We start from the raw sequence: 27703 nt of genomic DNA on the forward strand, positions 1-27703 counted from the left end.
TAGTCGAAATCCGTGCCGTGGTAATTCCAGGGATCCGTGGTCACACACTTTAACTGATGCACACCAGTGTCCGCCAAATAAAGTTAATGTAGAATATGTAGGTGTTTTACCTCCATACATTTATTAATTATATGAATGAATGATAACTGTCCCCTTTTTACTGTCATAAAACATGGTCAAAGCTCCTCCTGTCGAGATCTTTGCTTCTAATGTCAAACCGTTAGTGTTGTGATATTTATGTAGAACACAAATCCGAATTCAAATTTAATTTGGCGTGTTCGAGTTCAATATTAAGGGAGGACACACTTGCATTGAATAATTATGCAATTGGGACACACACACACACACACACACACACACACACACACACACACACACACACACACACACACATCTGCACCCGAGTCAGCTCAAGTCGGCTTCGTGCGCCACTAACGCACATATGGAAGTAAGGTTAGTACGTAGGTGTATGTATTTATTGACTGCACAGTAGAAAAGTGCTGCATGTGCACTTATGCAAATAAGATACGGATGCAATAATTTGCTTTAAAATACTTTGGTTTAAAATGTACTAATGATACCCCACAAACGATGTATAATCTACTTAATTGAAGTTAATTCAAATAGTGCTGATATTATCAAATCTGTTGCCATTTTCGTAAAAACATTGATGTCCGTTCTTAAATCACGTATAAAACCATTATCTCATGTCACGAGACCAATAGTTGTCATTAAGCAACTTGAATTGTACTTTTGGCCACTGGGCCTCAACTACTGAATAAAACCTGTCTGTCTTGTAACAAAGTAAGTATTTGTACACTGCCTGACGCCGTTCAGTATAGCATCTGCCATACACCGGGGCCTGTCTTTAGTTACAGTGTGGACGCATGCAGAGGCACGACAGCGTTCACTCAAGTAAGAAAGAGTCTCCACAGGTTATGCAAGGAATTCGTTCGCTTTTTAACAAACCTAATTTATGAGCCGTTACCGGTTATGCGAAGTTATTCTTTCGTTTATCAAAAACCTATTTTTTCTAAACAGTCTTCTTTGTTCACCCAACAGAAATTTAAGCACGACAATATATCACAGGTTCAACAGCATTGCAATGTCGTTGAGCTCTAGTGCTTAACCAGGGCGGCGTTACCCCTTAAACTGTCGTGTCTACCCATCCAGCTCAACCAGGGTTGCAGGTCCCAACCAGGTTTGTGCTTTTTATTATTTGAAGTGCAAAAACAAGCCGAATTAAGGTAAGTTCGACTTAAAAGCTTTGTAATCACTACTCCAACTTTATAATTAACAACTGAAACCTAATGATAATAGGGTCACTTACATAGCGCCGAACTCCACGCTGTACGGGCATGACCTAAGGGCATGCAACATCATTGACACTATCAACCCGGGTAACCCAAGCTGCATGTCGGGCGAAGACGTACATTTTCCATCAACAGGCGTCAGTACGATAATGTTGTGTAGCTCTATGATTTCACCATTGAAATAGCCATATAAACAACCAGTTATAGTCGATTTTTATGTAACAGTGTGGGTTCTATCTTTAAATAGAAAAACAAAGTTACAATTTTGTATTTTACAGTTGTCTAACGTAGGCCAAATGTAACAAATCGTGCTGTCGCCAGAGCACCGTTTGGTAGGTATGGCCTGTCTAAAATAACAGAATAACAAATAACATGTCTACCCTTACCACTTAAATACTAGTTCATATGCATTTGGATGACAGCGTATTTTGAGCAATATCAGCAAATAAGAAAATGGAATATTTTGTGACACTAAAGGTAAACACGTTTCCTTTCCTACTATGTATTTAGATACCCAAGCCTTAAAATGAATACTTTTTAAGTTGCAAGAAAAATGTAATTATATGTATAAAAATTCACTCCAAACCCTAGAGGTAACGTATCTGTCTCGTGACAAAATCCTTTTGTCTGTTTTTGAGTGCATCAAAAATATCTCGGACTGTTGAAGGGAAGCCGTTTTAGCATCATGTCTAGGCGCTAGCCAATGTTAATGTAAAACAAAGTATGAAAGGAAAAATAAAGTTCATTTTTGAAAGTTAACAAAAGTGGATTGGCGCCTGTTAGTGGAGAATGAATGTAGAAGGTTAATGGTTTTATGACTTATTTCACCGGGTATCCATGTTCTGTCATTTTCTGCTGGGTGAAAAGATTCGACGTTGAACACTTGCCTAAGCTGAGACAACATGTGTCAGGGTGCATCGTTGTGGGGCAGTCCTAGAAACTCCAGAGTCAAGCTGGCAAACACAGTCGTCCATCCAATGACTCTCCGTTACCTGCTTTGCTTAACTTCAACTGATTTGTACCTGGCCTCTATGCACGAGACCACGCACTGCAACCAGCCTGACAATCTCATAATGGACTCCGATGTTGTTAAAGACGAAATGAATACCAGTGAAAATCAGAAATAGGAGATACAAAGTATACCGCAGCGGTTTGGCATTGAACCACTTACTTTCTGCTCTCCGGACCGAAGCTGTATCTAATAGACCAAGGAGGCGGTCGACTTCCGTATAACATAGCGCCTGATACTCATAAAAGAAGATATTGGGATAACGCAACAAGTGTTGACACCGATATATCATAGCAGCATCTGGCTCTTCGATATCGGTAAACATGGGGTGTAATTCATGACACCAGTGAGTGACGAAAGGGAGAGTTGTGAACGACATTGGTATAATACAGCCAGGTCTATTTATAATATCAGTATATCAAGTTAGGTTTGTTCGAAACATAAGTATGTCAAGTGAGATCTCTTCACGACATCAGTATAACACAATGGTGTCTTTTCATGACATCAGTATATCAAGTGAGGTTTCTTTATGACATCAGGTTAGGTTTGTTCATAACATCAGTACAACACAGTGAAGTCTGTTTATGACATCAGCACAACACAATGAGGTCTGTTCATAACATCAGTACAACACAATGAGGTCTGTTAATAACATCAGTACAACACAATGGTGTCCGTTCATCACGTCAGTAAAACACAGTGAGCTTTGTTGATGACTTCAGTACAACACAGTGAGGTCTGTTGATGACATTAGTATACTGACTTACTGACTGAGTTTGGTTTTACGTCGCTTTTAGCAATATTCCAGCAACATCACGGCGGGGGACACCAGAAATGGGCTTCACACATTGGACATCAGTATAACACAGTAAGCTTTGTTTTATGACATCAATACAACACAGTGAAGTTTCTTAATGACATCAGTGCAACACAATGGTGTCCGTTCCTGACGTCAGTAAAGCACAGTGAGGCCTGTTCATGACATCAGTAAAATACAATGAGATCTCTTCATGACATCATTACAACACAGTGAAGCCTGTTCATGACATCAGTACAACACAGTGAGGTTTGTTCATGACGTCATTACGACACAGTGAGGTTTGATAATGACATCATTACAACACAGTGAGGTCTGTTCATGACATCAGTATAACACAATGAGGCCTGTTAATGACATCATTACAATACAATGAGATCTCTTCATGACATCATTACAACACAGTGAAGCCTGTTCATGACATCAGTACAACACAGTGAGGTTTCTTCATGACGTCATTACGACACAGTGAGGTTTGATAGGTCTGATAGCATCATTACAACACAGTGAGGTCTGTTCATGACATCAGTATAACACAATGAGGCCTGTTAATGACATCATTACAACACGATGAGGTTTGTTCATGACGTCATTATAACACAGTGAGGCCTGTTAATGACATCATTACAACACGATGAGGTTTGTTCATGACGTCATTATAACACAGTGTTAAGACATCATTACAACCTGTTCATGACATCAGTACAATGACACAGTACAACACAGTGATGTTTGTTCATGACATCAGTACAACACAATTAGGTCAGTTCATGACATCAGTACAACACAGTGAGGCCTGTTCATGACATCATTACAACACAGTGAGGTTTGTTCATGCCATCGGTAGAACACAATGGTGTCCGTTCATATCATCAGTACAACACAATGGTGTCCGTTCATGACATCAGTACAACACAATTGTGTCCGTTCACGACATCAGTATAACACAGTAAGGCCTGTTAATGACACCATTACAACAGAGTGAGGATTGTTCATGACATCAGTACAACACACTGGTGTCCGTTCATGACATCAGTACAACACAGTGAGGTTCGTTCATGACATCATTACAACACAATGGTGTCCGTTCATGACATCAGTACAACACAGTGAGGTTTGTTCATGACATCAGTAAAACACAATGGTGTCCGTTCATGACGTCAGTACAACACAATGGTGTCCGTTCATGACATCAGTAGAACACAATTGTGTCCGTTCATGACATCAGTATAACACAGTGAGGCCTGTTAATCACATCATTACAACACAATGGTGTCCGTTCTTCACGTCAGTAAAACACAGTGAGCTTTGTTCATGACTTCAGTACAACACAGTGAGGTCTGTTGATGACATCAGTACAACATAGTGGTGTCCGTTCAAGACATCAGTATAAAACAGTGAGGCCTGTTCATGACATCAGTACAACACAATGAGGTTTGTTCATGACATCAGTACAGCACAGTGGTGTCCGTTCATGACATCAGTATAACACAGTGAGGCCTGTTAATGACATCAGTACAACACAGTGATGTTTGTTCATGACATCAGTACAACACAGTGGGGCCTGTTAATGACATCCTGACAACACAGTGATGTTTGTTCATGACATCAGTACAACGCAGTGAGACCTGTTCATGCCATCAGTAAAACACAGTGAGGCCTGTTCATGACATCAGTACAACACACTGGTGTCCGTTCATGACATCAGTACAACACAGTGAGGTTCGTTCATGACATCATTACAACACAATGGTGTCCGTTCATGACATCAGTACAACACAGTGGTGTCCGTTCATGCCATCAGTACAACACAGTGAGGCGTGTTCATGCCATCAGTACAACACAGTGAGGATTGTTCATGACATCAGTAGAACACACTGGTGTCCGTTCATGACATCAGTACAACACAATGGTGTCCGTTCATGACATCAGTACAACACAGAGAGGTTTCATCATGACATCAGTACAACACCATGGTGTCCGTTCATGACATCAGTACAACACAGTGAGGTTTCTTCATGACTTCAGTACAACACAGTGAGGTTTGTTCATGACATCAGTACAACACAGTGAGGTTTGTTCATGACATCAGTACAACACAGTGGTGTCTGTTCATGACATCAGTACAACACAGTGGTGTCCGTTCATGGCATCAGTACAACACAGTGATGTTTGTTCATGACATCAGTACAACACAATAGTGTCCGTTCATGACATCAGTACAACATAGTGGTGTCCGTTCATGCCATCAGTACAACACAGTGAGGCGTGTTCATGCCATCAGTACAACACAGTGAGGATTGTTCATGACATCAGTACAACACACTGGTGTCCGTTCATGACATCAGTACAACACAGTGAGGTTCGTTCATGACATCATTACAACACAATGGTGTCCGTTCATGACATCAGTACAACACAGTGGTGTCCGTTCATGACATCAGTACAACACAGTGGTGTCCGTTCATGACATCAGTACAACACAATGGCGTCCGTTCATGACATCATTACAACACGCAGTGAGACCTGTTCATGCCATCAGTACACCACAGTGAGGTCTGTTCATGACGTCAGTATAACAGTGTTGACATTAGTACAACACAGTGACGTTCAGTATACAACACAGTGAGGTTTGTTCATGACATTAGTACAACACACAGTGAGGTCTGTTCATGACATCAGTACAACACAAGTTCATGACACACAGTGATGTCCGTTCTGTTACAACACAGTGATGACATTAGTACAACACAATGTGTCCGTTCATGACATCAGCATAACACGTTCATGATGACATCAGTACAACACAATGGTGTCCGTTCATGACACATCAGTAGAACACAAGTGAGGTTTGTTCATGACATCAGTACAACACAGGTTTGTTCATGGACATGTCAATGATGTCTGTTCATGACATCAGTACAACACAGTGGTGTCCGTTCATGACATCATCAATGAGGTCCGTTCATGACATCAGTACAATAAAGTGGTGTCCGTTCATGACATCAGTACAACGCATGGTGTCCGTTCATGACATCAATATAGCAAAGTGAGGTTTGTTCATGACATCAGTACAAAAGAATGGTGTCCATTCATGACATCAGTACAACACAGTGGTGTCCGTTGATGACATCAGTAGAACACAATGGTGTCCGTTCATGACATCAGTACAACACAATGGTGTCCGTTCATGACATCAGTACATCACAGTGAGGCCTGTTCATGATATTAGTAGAACACAAAGAGGTCTTTTCTTGACATCAGTATAACACAGTAAGGTCTGTTGATGATGTCAGGTATTTTTGCTCCCGGTGTATCAACCAAAGCAGATCAAATTTGCTCTGTAACATTCGCATTATTACGATGTGGTTATCTAATTTGTTCTCCTAAAGTATGCAAACCATCACGACAACTATATTTATTTATAACACATTAGTGTTTTGTCACAGATCATCACTGAGATGATGTGAGTGATTTTGCAGATCAAGAGACGACGATGGCTTGCTGCGTTGACTGCGCTAAACGCTATATGGTGGTGTCAGTCGGATCTATTGGACTTCTTGTTTCCATTGGTTTCCGAACATGTTTCTCTCTCGTCATGGTTCATGTGACCAATCACACATCCACAGAACGTGACGACAATTCCCTGTTTCACAATGTGAGTATTCGAGTGGGCTGCCACATGTAGTCTTTCATCTAGAGCTATAAATTCCCCTTACCTTTGACGAGTGTATGATAACGGGGCTGTGCGAGTGAGTGAGTGGGTTGGGTGGGTTTAGGGTGAGTGAGTGAGTGAGTGAGTGAGTGAGTGAGTGAGTGAGTGAGTGAGTGAGTGAGAGGTTGAACGTTGTTTTCAGGTTTTAGATGTGTATCACTTTGTTGAAACCCACGAACACGGGTATGGTTCAGGCAAACGTCATTCGAACCCATTATACAGGCTCCTGGCGTGGGTAAAGGGACACTACTCTGCACAGTGAATATCAGCAATTTAAACAACGTCACCTATGCCCCACCTGAGCACTGGTTTGTATCATAAATATGCAGTGATTAAATGTGTCTGATCGAATTGAAACATTGATCCGTATATTTACTATCAGAATATATTCAAATAATATACCAAGGAAGAAGTAACTGTGCATAACATGAAATTGCGTAAAATAAAAGTTATTTGAAGTTACAAAAATAACCCTAAATAAGCATGTAGCAAAGCACTTTGCATGAAATATGATGTGACGTATCGCGCGTGGCACCTGCACTTTGTGCACAATGAACCTATTTACTTTTTGCATGCTTTTTGACACCTGAAGTTCACACACCTGATATTGAAAACTGAAGAACGGTTGATAATGTTCTTGCCTGTGAATGAAAAACACATTAATTTCAACCTAGACTGTGATTACGTAATGCCACGATGTGGCAAGACATTTTGCTGTCTATCGAAACACGATCTCATCTCTATGGAGACGTTTTCAACATAATGTAAACACGAGAGATTTGCCTTGGACCGACCGTCCACGCGTGACGTCACGTTAGCAAGACAACCGCTTTCGGTTGACTCTTCTAAGGAATCGATTCGTGACTACCAGTTTGGACCATTCCTGACCTATGTCCAGTCAGTTCCAGGACTGCAGGGAACCGACCGAGGGAGCACAACATGCGGTCCTGGCGGCCTTCACCTGATGAAGGAGCAAGAATTAGCTCTGAAACGTCGTGTAAAGAATTTAAAAAAAGTTTTTATCCATAAAACGTATCATGTATTCACGTTCGTCCAACTTCTAAATGCCTTTCAAAAACACCACAAGCCAAGTTAATATCTTTTTGCATTAAGAATTGCACAACATCAAATAATGCACAGTTACTATATTCCAGTAGTATACGCAGGTTTCAGTAGTCTCCCTTCACTTAATTCTGAATGATCTGTTTTAATTACGGACGTGTGATCTATCCCTAATTGTCGTATGGCTTGAACACTGCAACTCTGTTATTTATCCCTTTCCAATCCCATGTGACCCGGGTTAGATTTTGTCTTCAGCAACCCATGCCTGTCGTAAAAGGCGACTAACGGGATCGGGTGGTCAGGCTCGATTACTTGGTTGACACATGTCATTGTATTTCAATTGCCTAGATCAATGCCCATGCTGTTGATCACTGGATTGTCATGTCCAGACTCGATTATTTGCAGACCGAATCCAAGTAGCTTGAATATTGCTGAGTGCGGCGTAAAACAACAAAGCAACCAACCAGCCGGAATGGTGTCACAATCTACGGCGACATCACCACCTACTTTTTCACTGAACTCCTTGGTATCCGTGGTACATTTTCTCTGGCAATTCAAACATACATTTACATTTTTTCCATTTCTCGTGCAGTGTACAGTAACTGGCACCTCTCGAGACCTGCAGCTCAACATAGAACCCAGTCATGTTTTCCTGTTGCACACTGTCTTCTACTGTGGTAATCTCGTCACTCAGATACCAGGCGGTATTCTGGCTACAAGATACTCCCCAAAGTGGTAGGTGATATCATTAAACAGCGGTGGTCTCGTCACTCAGATACCAGGCGGTATTCTGGCTACTAGATACTCCCCAAAGTGATAGATGATATCATTAAACAGCGGTGGTCTCGTCACTCAGATACCAGGCGGTATTCTGGCTACTAGATACTCCCCAAAGTGATAGATGATATCATTAAACAGCGGTGGTCTAGTCACTCAGATACCAGGCGGTATTCTGGCTACTAGATACTCCCCAAAGTGGTAGGTGATATCCATTAACAGCGGTGGTCTCGTCACTCAGATACCAGGCGGTATTCTGGCTACTAGATACTCCCCAAAGTGGTAGGTGATATCCATTAACAGCGGTAGTCTCGTCACTCAGATACCAGGCGGTATTCTGGCTGCAAAAAACTCCCCAAAGTGGTAGGTGATATCCATTAACAGTGGTAGTCTCGTCACTCAGAAACCAGACGCTATTCCGGCTACTACATACATAGATTTTTTAATCATACCTATAAATTTAGAACCATCCAATCGCTGCAATTAACTTACATCCCATGAAGTGTCGTATGATTGCATAGTATATATTGCATATCCCTTTCACCGTGTAATTATGTGTTGTCTACCCTCCATCAGGGTGTGCGGACTTAGTATAATGTTGAGCAGTGTGTTGTTCCTGGTGCTTCCCACGGCCATCCGGTACAACCTCCCAGCCGTGTATGTGATCCGGGTCCTCCAGGGCCTAGCCGAGGTAGGTTGTCGTCACTCAACATAGTGATATGCACACTCCGGCACAGCGATGACTTAACATAACATCACTGCCACAGGCTTATTTGTATATCACGTGACCAGACTTTTCTCTTGTTTGTAATCAAACGCGCATATTCATAATAAGAAGAGACTGGACTCAATAAAGCTTTTCGGCGCTCTCTTCATAATGTTTTACATTGTTACATATATATTCTTCCACAACTGCGACAGTAAGGTCTGTGGCAGTACATATTTAGATATCAAACTGGCTGCATCGTTTGCTCTCCGTCGGCTTCGATGACAGCACGTGGAGCCGTACAACCTATGTAAACAAAGGATCGCTACGCAAATCGAAATAGTGTTACGTGTTTTTGGATATTTTCTCAGTGAAACTAATTCATTCTATTAAAGATGTTTAGTTAGATGTGTAGACCCGTCAAAAATAAAAGAGTAAAAGAAATCCGTACATTATATTGAATGGACGGTGCAAGATGTGACGAATCGTCACATTTTTCTGGCCTGTGGCAGAGGTACTAGCTGGCTTGCGGCATGGAACTCTGGGTAGGAGAGTGAGTGATATGGTTGAGTCATAGGCTACCGTTGGTAGGACGGAGCACGGTGGCAGGTGACAATCATGTTCCCAACAGTAAGCAGGTTTCCTTATAATGATAACAAAGTCTTACACATTAAGTCATTATAATCTCTCTTCATCACTGGTTGTCCTTCTCCGCCGCATCCGGGTTAGAATGAGTCGTCAGTAACCAATGCTTGTCTTAAGAGGCGGCTAACGGGATCGGGTGGTCAGGCTCGCCGACTTGGTTGACACATGTCACCATATCCCAATTACGTAGGTCGATGGTCATGCTGTTGATCACTGGATTGTCTGGTTCAGACACGATTATTTACAGACCGCCGCTATATAGCTGTAGTATTGCTGAGTGTGGCGTAAAACTAAACTCACTCACACACTCACTCACGCCTTCTCCCCCGCTTTCCACAGTCGTAAAGATAAGAATTACACTTTGAAATCCATTCGTCAGCACTCGATCCTTTCCGTACCTTCAAGAAGACTCGTCCACCTCTCGATGAATGTTATGTGTGAAAATACGACAAACCCAACAATACAATATACGAGCGCTTCGGTGATGTTAAGTACCAACGGAATTAAAACGGGATAGAGTTATCGTTCTTGTTTGAAGAACCTCTGATGTTCATGCGCCAATATGAAATCCTTCCAGAGGGACACGAGTTCCAATTCGCCTTATCCGGGAAAGAGTGAGTAAGTGAGTCTGGCTTTACGCCACTTTTAGCAATATTCCAGCAATATCACGGCGGGGGACACCAGAAATGGGCTTCACACTTTGTACCCATGTGCGGAATCGAACCCGGCGTGACGAGTGAACGCTTTTACCATTATGCTACCCCACCGCCCCTTGTCCGGGAATAACACGAGTGGGTCACGAATGTTTGAAATCATAACTTAAACGCAGGCCCTGTGAAATAACAGAGCCAATAATATCTAAAACAGACACACATCTTATATCGCCTTCACTTTCACTACAATCATAATAAAGATAATTTTGACCATGGTGACTTTCAGCCATGCTTTTGATGCTACAATATGACTGGATAGTCTTGTCCACAGGGTTGTTCGGTACCTGCTCTGAATGGCGTCATTTCCGCCTGGGCTCCCAAAACACAGAGGAGCCGGATGATAACCATAGCATATGCTGGTAGGTGTTCCAATTTGGTAACGACAGACTAACTGACGGATGTTCTATTAACACATCCACACGCATGCGGCCGCACGCGCACACAAAAACACACATGCGTGCGTACATATATGATCTATTGTTGCTATAATTCAGCAGTCATACTTACATGGCAAACGCTACAATGCAGGTACATACATCAGCCCCGCTGTCGCCCTCATCACATCGGGCGCATGTGCTTGCTACGTCAGCTGGGACATCATCATCTACATCTACGGTTCGTGATTAATTTTTGTTTGATAACTGTAAAATCCTGGTCACAATTTTTTGCAATAAAAATAGTTCCTTTTCATCTATTGTTTTTAAAGATATTGCCCTGGCTTTGTAGGTGGGTGTGGCGTGGCGTGGTCACTAGTCTGGATGGTCTGTATCCATGACAACCCCAAGCATCATCCTAGGCTGGGGAAGAGGGAGAGAGAACTCTTCATCGCTGACAATTCCGTCACTTACCGCCATGATGTTGAGGTACGGGAGCAGACGTTAGATAACCACAAATGTACGTCGTCACTATGAACACATATGTTGCGTCATTTACTTTAAACCTTGTGTATAAGTGATGTATTTCAAACATTGTAGACGAAGATTATTCCATGGAGAGATATTCTAACGTCCTTTCCGGTGTACGCCATCCTCGTCGGCTCCTTCTGCCGGAATTGGATCGTCGCCATGTTGATAACACAGCAGCCTCAGTACTTTGAAGAGGTTTTCCACATGACCACAGCTGAGGTAGGAATGAACACGGTTGAGGTGAGAATGAGGCGAGTATGCTGTTAAGTGACGTAAATATAACCATGACGTACGTGTAAGTATGCCTACAACAGAAGTTGATATGCCCACAGCGGACATAAGTCTGTCCACAGCTTGTGCTGATCACCTGTACCCCAATATTCCCACCTACTCGTAACCCGAGCAAGGGCAGTAAAGGCTGTTTTCCTTGAATGAATTTAGATGTTTTCGTTTTAGTATACGTTATTTAACAAGTAAAGAGCCAATTTGTCATCAAAGTGTGTTCCACTTGAGATATTGCTTGTATGAGATCAAATGATATATCCTAGGAGTTATCATTTTGACAGTAGATTTTGTACAATGCCCTGACGTCTTCAATTATATGAGATCATAATGCTTTGATATTATCAATTACATGACTCACAATGCTATGACGTCAAACCCTGATGACATCACAATGCTATGACGTCAAACCCTGATGACATCACAATGCTATGACATCACTGTACTACAAGTCTAATGGCGGTACCGTGTTAAGAGATGTACATTTTTATTGCAAACTAATGAAGAGTGATTTTGATCATTAATAGAATCATCTCACCTTGGGCCTTCTGATATCAAATATATCAACACTCGTTGATGAAAGTAAAAATATTTGTAACTTTATCAACACGTGTTGATATAATTGATATCAGTATACACATGGGTGAGATTCTCTATATGTCGTTTACTGAAGACTGAAATCGATGTGAGGCCTGTGAAGGCCTGAGTGTGAGAGTGTAACTACGAAGGTCGTATAGTACACTTAAAACAGTTTACATGACTCTTGTATCATGTAAACTTATCTCCGTGCAGTCTTTGTCTGGAGGCATCGATGTGACAAATCTTTCTCAGATGGTGAAAACTGAAAGGTATTACTCCACCAGCCATCTTGGGATGGAATGTGCCACGTTTAGTGGATGCCGCTGCTCCCTTTGCCATTGTTAAGGGATGGGAGCTTGACGTCCAAAAGAGTGGAGAAAGTCTTGAAGGTGATCAAAGATAAACAGGACCTTCAACTGACACCTATAAGGAACAGAAAATGCATGACAAAATATTATACACATCTACGGATGATTGAAGTCTCACTACCGCAACAAACAGAGTAATCCTCTCTTATGGGAGAGTTAAGAATATTCTGAAGAATGACGTTGGCATGACAAAGGCATTTGGTTCCAAGGCTTCTTACTCCTGATCAGAAACGTTCCAGTTAGTTTTGAGGCAGACCTAGGCGATTTCGGTGAGTGGCTTGAACCAAGGAAGAATCACATGTTCATACTTAGGAGCCAGAGGCTAAACATGAGGCAGTGGAAGCAAATAACGTCTCCTCCTTCAAAAGAATATAAAGTCTGTTTGATTAGCTGTCATGGTGATGTTTTCGCTTTTGGGAATTCCAAAGGAATGCTACCAGTGGACTTCCGGAATATTATCCTAAGCTCCTTAGGCAACAAAATGAAAATATCACGGCGAGTACTCACTAAAGGTGCAGCTGTCGCCAAGACTGCAATGTGTTGCTGTACCTTTGAACTTTTAACATTTGCCAGATTGACACCTCACCTTCCCAAACTCGAAAAACTTGAAACTGTCTGTCAAACATCAAATGATAATGTCGGTATGATGTTGAGGACGTACACCACCAGTAGGAAGTCGTCTATACCAGTGGAACCCAGACATGTCGGTATGTTTGGTCCTCGGAGGCTATTACAGTGAAACATTACCTAACAACCAGCATCAGCAATGCAGCCCTTTATTATCAGGCTCAGACCTTCCCACCCACTTTTTTCGGACCCCTTTACTGTTCTAGCTGATATGTATTACTTTATTTACATGCGTTGCAGATCGGGTTTCTATCGGCTGTACCCCACGTTTTGATGGCAGCAGTGGTGATAATGGGTGGTGTCGTTGTCGACAACCTGATCAGCCGAAAGGTGTGTTCAACAACGGTGGCCAGGAAGCTTTCAGAAACAATTGGTAAGTATCCAATATCTCAACATCAGACATACCTACATAATGGACCATGAAGTTGAAATATAGAACCTTGTTAATCCTATGCTACAGTCTAAATAGATAAATGTCTTGGCCTTGTGTCATCTTCATAAATTGTTAGTACGCATTATAGAGCACAGCTTGTTGTGTCTTCACTCTGCCATGGTCAATTAGGATTGGATAGTTTTCCCTACATTTCATGGCAACTGACTTTAATGTTCTGACAGTCTTAACATAAACGCAAAAGTGCAAGTCAGTTGTTCCTGAAGAAATGTCGAACATATGGTACAAGCCAAACCAGGGAACATCATTTCGGTCCAAAAAGTTCCACAAAAATATCTAAATTGTAATTTTGCGAGACACGTTACTCGGACTGTCGTGCTCTGATGAAACATAGCTTGAGTTAGAGTTGAATGACTCTCTTTGCACATTTCTGGAAAGCGCACCCTTGGTTTTAGCTTAGAAGCTGTTAAATACAGACACCAAAGGTTGAAGCTGCTGGAACAATACTCGATAGAAGGGAAACAAAAACTTTTCAGAATGTTGAAATCCTTCGCTTGCCTAAAAGTCTTCGGATATGTTTGTCCGAATATTTATGCTGGACCTATAGTATAGGTGAGGATGATTTTTACTGGTTTCGTATTTCTCTAGGTTAGGTTCGTGAATCAGTAGAGGTAAAGGAATTGTCTTTTCACCATCGATATATCCGAGCCTTAGGTAAATGCCTCAGCTAAAGTCCTATGTTTATAAAAAAAATTAATGTAAGGAAACATTCCGAATAATATACTGAGTCAAAAAAGAAACTGCACATTCTTTCTTCAGGGCACTATAAAAGAACAAGATATGGTAAGATGGTTAAATTGTTATTATTTCATTGATGAGATCTGTGTGATGTACTCGATACACCGACAGTGCCATAATCAGTTCAAGTACAGTAGGCTACACCGCTTTATTTCGTTCCAAAACATGGGTATACAGAATGTCAAGCCACAAGAATAAAAAAACACGATCTCAACTCTAAAATGCCACTCAAACAAAGTTCAATATCGTGTATGGCCGCAAGAAATTTCTCCCGTGTATGGCCGCCCCATGATCACCACTGCCAAACACCGTCTCCTCATCGACTGCCTGATGCTTGTGAAAACGTGGTTGGGGATTCTGCGCCATTGCTCTTGCAAGGCAGCGCCAAGTTCCTGCAAATTCTGAGGTTGGTTCCTAAGACCACGAAGCCTTCTCCCAAGTGCATCCCAAACGTGCTCTATTCGATTAAGGTCAGGGGACCTCGATGGCCAGTCCATGACGTTGATTCCAGCGTTTTGAAGGAAATTTCGTGTCAACATCGCGGTATGCGGCCGAGCATTATCATGCTGGAACTGTAGACCTGGGCCATGAGCCGCCATGAAAGGAACGAGTTCAGGGGTGAGTACCTGGTCGCGGTAAGCAGCAGCTGTGAGGTTTCCACGGATGACCAGAAGTCGGGAACGGTTGTTCCCACAGAAACACCCCCACACCATGCAACTTCCGCCCCCGAATCTGTCGACTTCCTGTACACAACATTGGGCATACCGTTCACGACGTCGTCTCCAGACTCTATGCCTGCCGTCCGCGAATCTGAGGGTAAACCTGTATTCATCGCTAAAGACGACTCGATTCCAGTCTCTCTGGGTCCATCGGAGGTGACGTTGGGCCCACAGCAGACGTTGACGTTGATGAAACGGCGTCAATATTGGCCCACGATATGGACGTCGAGAATGGAGATTGGCAGCCCGACACCGATTTCGAATGGTCTGTGAGGACAGTCGACCTCTAAACATCTCAGCCCTGGTTCGTGTAGCCGGCAGAAATCTGTCACGTAGGTGACCTAGGACGATTTGACGGTCTTCTGCTCGTGACGTCACACGTGGACAACCCGACCTTGGGCGATCAGAAGTGGTGCCAGTTTGTTGTAGACCTCGCAAGTCATACACAGTACGACGGCTGCATCCCATTGCTCTTGCGACGTCAATAACTGATCTTCCCGCTTGCAACATGCCAACGGCACGTTCACGTTGCACATTTGACAATCGTGGCATTTCAAGTACCGTTAGAACTGTGGTTTAAAATTGTTTTTTTCAATTCTTGAGGCCAATGCAAACATGTGCATATGAAGAAACCTTCGATGCGAAGATCACGTGATCGACTGCACGTGCAAAACCTGATTTGACACGACGAATGGATGGGTTTGAGTGGGTTTTTCTAGAGTCGAAAGATAGGGATCCCATTTCGGATACATAGATTTATCATCAGAGAAATATTATTCATTATTTTTCAAATTACATTTTGTGAAGTTTCTTTTTTGACTCAGTATATGTCAGACAAAAAAGGGGCGTTCTAATCATAGTGAGAAGTGGTATGACAAGGAATGTTCGCCCTTGAAAGACAGGAAATATGAAGCTTTGAATAAGTTTAGAATCACTAAAATAACCACGGAGATTTACTTTGTGCAACATGTGAGGAGGAGGATATAAATGACACACTTAATAAGAACATTACAGAAGAAGAAGTTTTGAGTGCATTAAAACATCTCACAGACGGAAAAGCAGCTGGTTTAGATGGGATCCTCCCAGAGATGTTAAAAGTGTGTTAAAACATACTTTTAAAATATATTACAGAATTATTTAATTCCATTTTCCAGTCTGGTGTTTATCCAAGGTCTTGGTCGTCAGGACTTATCAAGCCACAGTGACTACATAAGAAGGGGGAGCGTAAATGACGTAAACAATTACAGAGGAATAACATTGATGGACATATTCGGAAAACTATTTACTTACATGTATATTCTAAACGGCCTCATGCAACACTTCTGTGATGTATTTAAACAGCTTCCGGAGTCGCAAGCTGGATTTAGATCCGGATATTCAACAATTGACAATATATTCACACTGCAGGGACTCGCACAGAAATACTTATCAAAACGGAATGGAAGATTCTATTGTTTGTTCATCGGCTTCCGAAAGGCATTTGATAGTAAACCGATAGTATACACTGGTACATTATTATGAAAAAGGCATTCATGGTACTTTTAAAAAAAAATATTACAAGGAATTTATGCAAATGTAAAAGCTGCTGTCAAGGTCTAACTCATCAATTACTGATTTCTTTGACACAAACACTGGTGTACGACAGGGATGCCCACTCAGCCCTTTATTGTTTTCACTATTTATACTGGATCTTGAGATTGGCCTTCAGAGAAAGATAAATTTGCTATAAGTTTTCTGTGCTAAATGGAGACTCGAGGTTAATCTAGACAAGACGGAAGCAATAGATTTCAGAAGAGAAGGCATTGTAAAACAAGTAGAAAAATGAAAGTATGGACGTAAAGAAATAAGGACTACAACATATTTTAATTATTTAGGACTAATATTTTCTTTACGGATATCAATCAATCAATCAATCAATCTTTATTTACAGTACTGAAGAAGCCGTAGGCCTAAAGTACATTTTACATACAGTAGCAGAGGGTGCAATATAAATGAATATATAGTAAATAGTATCACATCTGTAATGTAGAGGATCTCATATTCATGGCATGGTATATATACATTGCAAAGTACTTTGTGGCTATTTGATTTTGGGATGCCATGAGGGTATAGAATTTGTCTATCCGGGGGTTCAAGTAGAAATATTTCTTTATGTATTCTTTTCTGATATTTGCATACAATGGACAAACAAGCAAGAAATGATATTCATCTTCTACCTCCTGATAAGTACAATATTTACACAATCGTTTTTCCCGTGGTATCCCTAAATGCCTACCTTTTTCTATTAGAAGATCATGGGAACTACATCTGAAACGGGCTAGTGCTGTTCTGAATTTCTTAACATTAATGTCTAGAAGGTATTTTTCTGTAAGAATGAATGATTTAAAACACGAGTAGTGGTTTAAATTATTGTGTAAACATAGTGAAAAGTGACACTTTTGAAAATACATATATTTTCTTTTAGCCTTTTCTGTTACATTTTGTTCTCTCCAGATGTAATCGTAGCCGCAAGACTGAAGTATTAAACTGAAGTTTAATCTCGCCCCCCAAAAGTGTCTATAGTTGTGTACATGGGCAGATGGCCTTTATACTGGAATAAACAATTGAATTGAATATTCTATGCCTTCATGAAGGGGAAAACAAGTGCTGCCCATTCGGGAACGCCACTTCTTTCCGGAAGGTCCTGTCCCAAAGTTCAAACAGATGTTGTCTATAATGATGTCCAGTGTTCACGTGTAGTTTTCTTAGTAAACTTCAGATGGCATTTGTTTTTTAATTTTTGGCAAATTGTCCTGAACTTTTGAAGATTGAGAAGTGATCGAATGAAGGGTCCTGTTGCAGGGTTCGGTGTGGAGGCAGTCTGCGTGATGGCCATAGTGTTCGTAGAAGACTGGAAAGCTGCTTTCCTTCTGCTCTGTGTGGGGGTCGGCTTCAGTGGCTTAGCAATCTCCGGTAAAACTTCAACGTAATTAACCTAGCATTGTAAGACTAACTCCGTGTCAGCACTGTTCTCCTATATCTACCGATAAATTATTAGGGACATTTACCTGCAAGAGGAAATGTCATTGCCGCTGTTTAAGCAATGTATGCACGAAGATTGGAAATATTAAGCAATTCGTGTTAAACGATAAGACTATGACTCGAAATGCAAAGGCATTACACAAAGTTAACATGCACACAATAATTCTTGTTCTTTCAAGAATTCAAAAAGGTTTCTTGTTGAAATTCTGTATCTACCTTCCCCCTGTAGGGTACCAGGTGAATCCACTTGACCTAGCCCCCAAGTTTGCCAGCGTGGTAACAGGTCTAGCAAGGACTGGACTACTTGGTGCCATCCTCAGCACACTGACCGCCTACTTCGCTAGGAACATGGTCGTGAGTATATCGACCATTACAACCTACAACCCGATCCCCTCTCCCGTCTTCATACTTGTGTCGCATTTATTCTGTCTCTGTACTCAGTACCACGATGTTGTCCTCTGATGTAGGACAAGTCTCAGCGACCTATGCTGGTCCTTAGATGCAGGTCACCGTGATATGACCGAACACAGTGATATCCAATAATGGACAAGTCCTCGCTGTGCTTGTTGTCCGCCATTGTTGTCCGATTCATATTCCACAGAAGATGCCGCGTTGCGTTAATACTTGGACAACAGATAAGCAGATCCTTGGCTACAGAAGGTGGTGGCACGTGGCCCGGTGTAGTCTGTCTCACAGTCCCTGAACCACATTATTTTCCCTACTGCCAAGGCCTCTCTGCAGTGCTAAAGCCCAATATGAAGCAAGTCTAGATTTCCTCAGGTTAATGCAAAGCGCACCTGTCTCGGAGATGGTGGTTGAATGCGTTCTTGTAAGGGTTTCACGAAGTCAGCGATCTGACTATATTTAGTATTTTAGCACATTTTATCTATAGCCAAATCAGATCGCTGTTAATTTTCAGTGCGTGGTAGATCAATGCAAGGGTCATCAGACTGAGATTACTAAACACAGGCAAACTCATTATGGATGTTATTATGTCTCGGAATGTCTGGGAAAGATCAGCCCGCTGATAGGTGTCGATTCAGCATGGTTTGGTGCGTGGCGATTGTATACACGATACAATAGAGAAGACATTCGCTGAGTTAGTACACATTCTGAACAAGGGTACCGGCTCTGTGCCACAAAATCAAGATATTTAGCGCTTCCGAAGACGTAACTCCCAAAGTACGGCTTTGATTTTTGTCGTCTACTGTGAGCATTGTTAAATTTGCCCAAGAACGAACTTGGTGTGTTGACCTCGTTACATCCATTTCTTTCAATATAGTTCCACGACCATTGCAGTGACATTATGTCCTTGATGCTAGCGTTACAAGACCGGGCGATATCCATATGCATTTTAGTTAGCACATGTTCTACAAGGGGATGAGCTTGATCTGCAGAAACCGGCATCATTTCAAAGGACTTGCCAAGCTTTGGTACTGTAGCATAAACTTGGGCGATGGGGTAGCGATCGTTCGTCACGCCGAAGACCGGGGCCTAATTCCCCATATAGTACAATGTGTGATGCCGTGATATTGCTGGAATATTGCTAAAAGCGGCGTAAGACCTTAATTACTAAACCCTCACTTTAACAAACACCAAAACCCAAATACCATCAGGGGGTTGGTACCCTCGACTGAACTGCGTGCAACCTGGTACAACGATCTTCAAGGCAGTGGTTTATACAGGGCATGGTGTTAGCTGTTATGACGTCCTGAGATGATGTGACCCGTGAAGATCCGGGTTAGATTTGGTCTTCAGTAACCTATGCTTGTCGTAAGAGGCGACTAACGGGATCGGGTGGTCAGGCTCGCTGACAAGGTCACTAAACTAAACTAACTCACTCACTCGTGGACTCACTCATGTGTGTGTGTGAGAGAGAGAGAGAGAGAGAGAGAGAGAGAGAGAGAGAGAGAGAGAGAGAGAGAGAGAGTGAATCTGGCTGAAATATTGCTAAAAGTGGGGTAAACTTAAACTCACTCACTCATCACTCGGGACATATCCCACTTATCCCCTTTATCAGGTCGCTGGCAATTTATCTTATTTAGCAGCAAACTGTTAGTTTTTAACAGTACTTCTACCCACAGTCTGACGCCGATGTTCCCATGGCGTGGAAACGACTCTTCATCGTCGCCGCCTTCATCCACTTCGCTGGCGTGCTCTTCTACGCTGTCTTTGCATCAGGGAAACGACAGCCTTGGTCAGGGTCACCGTCATCGACGTCAGTCGCCACTACTCATCCAATCACATGTCATTACGACGGTTATGACGAGACCACGAGACTGTTAAGGAGACCCGTAAACCATCGTCGATCCCATGTCCTGGTTTCCGACCTTGATGAATATGGTTCAACAACTAGGTTTCTCAATACTATATGATAATATTATATATATGTAATAAGAAATTATGTTGCACCCACAAATCTGTGGACGAGATAAAATATAAAACATTTAAATAGATATGTAAAGTGTAATTATGTATAATATCAATCTGGCTGTTTTTTTAATACCAGAAGGTTTTAGTGGATATCCACGTATCGTTGAGGGGCGGTGGGGTAGCCTAGTGGTTAAAACTTTTGATCGTCACGTCGAAGACCCGGGTTCGATTCCCCACATGGGTACAATGTGTGAAGCCCATTTCTGGTGTCCCCCAGAATATTGCTGCTGGAATATTGCTGAAAGCGGAGTAGATTAAACCATAATCACTCACACACTTATCGTTGACCATGGCAGTGACACGTGTGTCGGGTCAGTCGCGATGGTGTCCGTCATCACCCCACAGAGTGACACTTTGTGGGGATTGTTGCTTGTCTAGAGATTAATAACAGTGGGAATTTACCATCGTCTCTTTAAATGCTTGGGGATTTGTATAAATTATTGTAAATAATATCTTAAATAAAGATACTAATACTGAAGTGTGGATATGCTTCCCTGACTTGAACGTTGTTTTGTATTATATATGTTTGTTGTTTAACGCCGCACTCACCAATATTCCAGCTAGGTCTGTTAATACTCGAGTCTGGACCAGACAATCCAGTGATCAACAGCATGAACATCGAATTACCCAAATAGGATACGATGACATGTGTCAAACCAGTCAGCGAGCCTGACCACCCGATCCCGTTAGTGGCTTCTTATGAGGGCATGGGTTTCTGAAGATCAATTCTATCCCGGCAGTTCACAGGCAGGCATGATAAGAATGTTGTCACTGACGATGATTTCTCAAGCATCACAAAAGTAGGTTACTACTGAAAAGCAGGTTACTGGTCTACCCTGACAAAACAAGAATACAGCTGTCACTTTTGATGGCGTCTTATCAGGCAAACAGATTACTGTTTAAACAGATGAGAACGGCGGTTCATATTAAATAAGATACAAATATTAAGGGTGTAAGTATGGGCATATTTTAGAACAATTTGCAGATGACACTACCGTAACCCTAGATGGCTCAGAAAAGGGATTACAAGCAGTTTTTAACATTTTAATTTTTTTGTAAATTTAAGACTCAAAGTGAAAACTGAAAAGACAAAATTAATTTGGACTGGTTCCAAACAAATCTCGTATAAAACTATGCAAGGATATGAATTAAGACAAAATTGGAATCAGACAAAATTTAAACTTTTGTGGATTGATGTTGATATAGACCTAGAAAATATGCAAAACCTGAATTATGAAAATAAGCTCACTTCAACTGAGAAAGAAATGAGAATGTGGTCAATGATACATTTAACTGAGAAGAAATGTTATTTTAAATCCCTACTACTTCCCAAACTAAATCACTTGTTTAGTATCTTACCAAATTCCCCTATCAGAACCATAGACACATGCCCAAAAAATATGTTCGCCTTTATTTAGAAGGGGAAAAGAGATAAGATAAAGAGAAGCACAATGAAAAAGCAATTTCGCTTTGGAGGAATAGGTGCACCTGACATACAAAATACTATTTCGGCTCAAAACTTGAACTGGATAAGGATGTACTCCAAGGTTGGGTGAATTATCTAACTAAACATTGTGAAAATGTAGAACTACATTCCGGAGTACTTCTCAATCCATTTGGTGGAATAATAATGCAACAATTGATGGAAAACATTTTATTCAGAATACTTTGAAAAAGGTATAGTTATATTAATGACCTAATGAATGAGGACAGACTGCAATTTTGTTGAATTACAGACAATGTTTAATATGAAAGTGGACTCTTTAAGATTTCAGGGTTTGCGAGCCTCAGTTTATGATTATATTTAAAAGTATGTAACCAAACATTCACAGAAACCGAAATGTCCTTTTCTACTCTGTACTTGTTTAAACCTTGGAGAACAAAAGGCAGTAAACATTTTTATCAAACTTTATTGGATGAAAACAAACCTCCTCAACACTTCAAATGGGGAAAAGAGTTTAATAAAGAATACGCTGACTCTGAAAAGGAGAGTATATACCTGATGGCAAAAAGATGTACCCAAAGTGTCAATTTAAAATGGTTTCAGTTCACAGTTGAACATAACATTCACAAATTCACAAATAAAACCTTACACTAAATCGGTTATGTTGACTCTCCATATTGTACTTGTGAAACAAGGCCTTGAACAATTGTCCATCTATTATGTGAGCGTGATTACACAAAGGTATTATGGAATCACTTGTCTGATTGGTTAAATACAGTAGCTGGTGGGAGAATAGTTTCTACTAATGAGAAAATCATCCTTGGATTTGGAGGAAAACAAAATAATCCATTAAATGTGATCACTATTATTCCCAAGCAAACAGTTACAAATGCGGTAAAAAAATTAAACTATGTTTTAAACATGTTAAGAGAGAGATTCTTATTTGCTATGAAGCAACAAAAATAACATCTTTTCAGAATTGCCAAAACTCAAATTTGTTCCAGTTTTGGTCATCATTCCAGGCTCTCTTTGCTGAAGTTTAAAACCCAACCTTCCAATCTGGCAGCAAAACAACGTTGTCCATCACAGCAATAGTGTTTACTGTTTGTAAACAGATATTGGCAATTTGTATACTGGTCAACTATTTATTCACATGTTGTTTCTACCTTACCATTGTATTGTATGCTGTATCTACACGACACCTGCAACAATTCTGCATATGTAAACGCTGAACTTAAATTCTACTTGATATGTCTTTTAATTGTTTAGGATGTGATCCTGTATTTGTAACATGGAAATGGGAAATAAAATACTAAAATGAAAAAAGGAACCGCCCTTTCTGGTCGGAGGTATAAAAATAATTCCAAGTTTAAAACATGAAAAGAACAAAGTAATTAAAAAATGCACTGATCTAAATGAAACACCGTGCTGCATAGATTTTATTCGTATGTAACTGTGGAAAAGAATCCAGAAAGCATTTTTCAAATTATAGGTTGCACAAATGTTGAAAACAAATTTGAAGTTGAATACATGACAAAACATTCACGTTTGAACATACACATCAAAATCATAAGTTGCATTTTAACTGTTCTGTTGAGTACTGAAATCGTTCCCTGAATTTTATAGGCATCCATGGTGTAGTGATTAAGGTATAATGACGATGAAGTAAATGAATTTTAAGTAAAATGAAAAACAGCAGTATTCTTTAAAAAAATCCAAGTATTAAAATAAACGTCACACTGTACCTCTAATATTGGTATTAAAAGCCTACACTAAGTTTGAAAAGACTCTACACAGTAGTTTTCAAGTTACAGGTCACACAAAAAACCGTAATGTTGACAACCGATGTGCTTGTAAGTACTACATGACACACGCCCCTCAGTTGTTAAAGCTCTCGTCCATAGTACTCCAAGATCCTACAAGAAAAATAGCATATGAAGCATATTCGAAACTCCAGGTCACACATCACGAAAGTCTTTATATCAACTCCCTAACATAACCGGAAGCAGCGTGGTCGTTCCCAGAAATCATAGACAAATTGGTTAAATCAGATGTTCCTCTTGCAGTTGTGATGCTTCCATTAACTGGAGAATTTGACATCTGTTGTATTCCATCCACGACTAACGGGATCGGTGGTCCGAAGGAACGGAGAAATCATATTACTATATATTGCTTGTCTTTTTCCTTCAGCAAACCCGTGAAGGTCCGGCTTAGAATGAACCTTCAGTAACCCATGTTTGTCGTAACAGGCGACTAACGGGATCGGGTGGTCAGGCTCGCTGACTTAGTTGACACATGTCATCGTATCCCAAGTGCGTAGAACGATGTTCATGCTATTGGTCATTGGATTGTCTGGTACAGACTTGATTGTTTACAGACCACCGCCATAAAGCTGGAATATTGTTGAGTGCGACGTAATACTAAACATACTCACTGAAATCATTTCTCTACACTTAAGAAGATGAATACTGTAATAAAATAGTGAAAAGGAAAGACAACTAAACTATGTAACTGCAACAAATTATGTTAGGTAAAAACACGGGTTCAATTTCCATAATGGGCGTAAAACTAAACTCACTCTCTCACTAGAAGCTAGAGAAAACGATTGTTGGAAGACTAACAGGCTCCCATATGCAAGGTGTTACCACTCTGTTCTAGACATCAGTGTTGAGGTGTTTGATACCTACATCCTATCGTTTCCAGAAGTCCGGCGAGTGATGCACAGGTGAAAGCTGGTCCAGACCATAGACAGATGGGTCAAGGCTTGTGTCCGAGTCCAGGCCTGAAAGAAAGGACATCAGCACATGAACAACTGACACACAGAGCAACCCTGTTTGGGCGAACTAATGTGTCCAGAGTCTAGGCCGACCCATTCACGGTTTTGACCAATCTTATAGCGGTCTAGATCAACCGAATTCCAGAGAGCTTGTTCAGTGGGTTAGAATTTGTTTTAAGCAAGCCATGCTTGTCGTAAAAAGCGACTATCGGAATCGGGTGGTCAGGCTCGCTGACTTGGTTGACACATGCCATCGTATCCCAATTATGTAGATCGATGCTTATGCTGTTGATACCTGGATTGTCTGGTTACAGACCACCGCCATATAGCTGGAATATTGGTGGGTGCGGCGTAAAACAACTAACTAACAAACGAACAAACCATTGCTGCAGGCCATACGCTTTCTGATTTATACACAACCAAAGGAGGACTTAACTACGATGAAGTATTACGATCCTTGAAAAAATGAAAAACGGAAAAAGCCCTGGGACTTCAGGATTCACAGTTGAATTTTACAAATTCTTTTGTCTAGATACATAAATACTTGATACGATCCCTTAATTTTGGCTATAATAATGGCTCACTGTCAGTAAGCCAACACAAGGACTATTAACCTGTTTCCCCAAAAGAACAAATCAAAACAACATCTAAAAAATTGGAGGCCGATATCCCTGTTAAATAGCTCTTCAACAATTGCAAACAGACTTAAAACAGCATTACCCGAAATAATAAACGAAGACCAGAAAGGTTTTATAACAAACAGATATATGGGAGAATACACAAGACTCGTCTACGATATAATGGATTATACGGAATGTATGGAAATACCTGGCTTGCATTTATCAATTGATTTTGAAAAAGCTTTTGATTCGGTAGACTGGAACTTTATACAAAATGTTTTGAGTTTCTTTAACTTTGGCCCCTCTGCCAAGCACTGGATAGAAACATTTTTCCGTAATATCAGATCAAGTATTCTTATTAATGGATTCGGAACAGATTTCTTTAGTATTACCAGAGGCTGCAGACAAGGTGACCCATTATCCCCATATTTATTCGTATTATGCGCAGAAAAATTAGCAATAATGCTTCGTAACAATGAAAAAATCAAAGGAAAAAAAATCGGAAACACTACCTCATATCACAGTTCGCTGACGATACAACGCTGGTTCTAAATGGTAATGAAGCCTGCGTACAGAGTGCGTTTAACACACTAGATACGTACGCTGCTTTCTCAGGCCTTAAAATAAACAGGAGTAATACACAACTATTTTGGATAGGCTCACAACGCTCATGAGATGCAAAATTATGTAAACAATGGAAATTAGACTGGGAAAAGAAAAGTTTCACCCTTTTAGGCCTCACCTTTACACACAACCTGGCGGAAATGGCAGAAAACAATTATAAGGACAAACTAAAAGGCATTCAGTCGATTATGAATTTATGGTTACAACGTGATCTAACTCCATTAGGAAGAACTACTTTATTAAAAAGCTTAATCTTACCAAAACTCAACCATCTATTCGCGTCGCTTCCAGATCCTAACGATAAACTAATCAAAGAAATCGAATCACTCTGCTTCAGTTTTATATGGAAAAACAAACCCCATAAAATCAGTAGAAAAATAATTACAAAACCATATGATGAAGGAGGACTACGAGCTCCAAATATAAGGCAGATAATATCTTCTAAAAAATATCATGGATTAGGCGACTATTGAACTCAAGACCCAATTCAAAAACCCTTGATTTATTTCTTTTCAATACCACGCGATCATCTCTCGACCACCTCATAAATAACGAAGATAACCTCACATGTAAACTAACAAATCGCAGAACAAATCACTTCTGGAGGGATGTCCTGAAATGCTGGGAGTTATACCTAAACTTTAAAGGTGATAATGCCAAAAACGAACATGATATCCTTTCCCAAATCGTACGGCACAATAAGAACATTAGAGAAGGAGGAAGCACTTTCTTCTGTAAACACTTCTCTGACAAAGGTATCCACTGCATTAATGACTTAATTGATAACGACTGAAACTATCTCAACCTTTCTTCCCTTCAGAAGAAATATCAGATATAAACAAACTTCCTTGAATATCATGGCATTATCAAATCAAATGAGTCTTATGTTAAAAGTAAACGCGTTAAACTCAAATCAAAACTTCCGACACCAATTCTGTCATATTTTATGAAAGATGTATGTGAAACGAAAAAAGGCTGCAGAATATTCTATGACGCATTAAACACAAACATGTTCGACATTAAGACCAGAAAACACATTCGGAAATAGGAGAACAATCTCAGATGTACCTTGACAGAACAAGAATCGAAAACCATACATTATATACCTTTCCGCACACATGCAAACAGCAAACTACAATGGTTTCAACACAACATCATTTACAGAATACTACCCACAAACGACCTCCTATATAAAATGAAATATACGAATAATAACAAATGTGACTTATGCAAAACTGACATTGAATCAATAACACACCTCTTTTACGAATGTACAAAAGTTAGCCATATCTGGAGAGAACTAGAAGATTGGATCGAGGAGAAAACAGGAATATAAAACTAGATTTTACCAAACAACAT

The 27703-nt window shown here is 40.7% G+C and overlaps 1 protein-coding gene and 2 long non-coding RNA genes across 3 annotated transcripts; 2 read left to right on the forward strand and 1 right to left on the reverse strand.

Annotated features, from left to right (window-relative positions):
- The first annotated feature begins 1122 nt into the window (after positions 1 to 1122).
- Positions 1123 to 8622, forward strand: LOC124256507. The gene is made up of 3 exons (XR_006892939.1): positions 1123 to 1247; positions 6589 to 6797; positions 8509 to 8622. It is a non-coding gene; the product is annotated as an uncharacterized LOC124256507 (long non-coding RNA).
- A 2827-nt stretch (positions 8623 to 11449) lies between these two features.
- LOC124256504 (vesicular glutamate transporter 2-like) lies at positions 11450 to 20903 on the forward strand. Its single transcript, XM_046690496.1, has 6 exons — positions 11450 to 11620; positions 11732 to 11881; positions 13759 to 13891; positions 18268 to 18378; positions 18677 to 18801; positions 20532 to 20903. The coding sequence occupies exons 1-6, from the start codon at positions 11516 to 11518 to the stop codon at positions 20820 to 20822; spliced, it is 915 nt and encodes a 304-aa protein (XP_046546452.1). The 5' UTR covers positions 11450 to 11515; the 3' UTR covers positions 20823 to 20903.
- A 2988-nt stretch (positions 20904 to 23891) lies between these two features.
- On the reverse strand, positions 23892 to 25106 carry LOC124256506. Its single transcript, XR_006892938.1, has 2 exons — positions 25012 to 25106; positions 23892 to 24240 (listed from the first exon to the last, which is right to left on the reverse strand). It is a non-coding gene; the product is annotated as an uncharacterized LOC124256506 (long non-coding RNA).
- Between the last annotated feature and the right edge of the window lie 2597 nt (positions 25107 to 27703).

Source organism: Haliotis rubra, unplaced genomic scaffold, assembly GCF_003918875.1.
Source record: "Haliotis rubra isolate DU_JTF1 unplaced genomic scaffold, ASM391887v1 Scf63, whole genome shotgun sequence".
In the NCBI taxonomy this organism is placed as follows: domain Eukaryota; kingdom Metazoa; phylum Mollusca; class Gastropoda; order Lepetellida; family Haliotidae; genus Haliotis; species Haliotis rubra.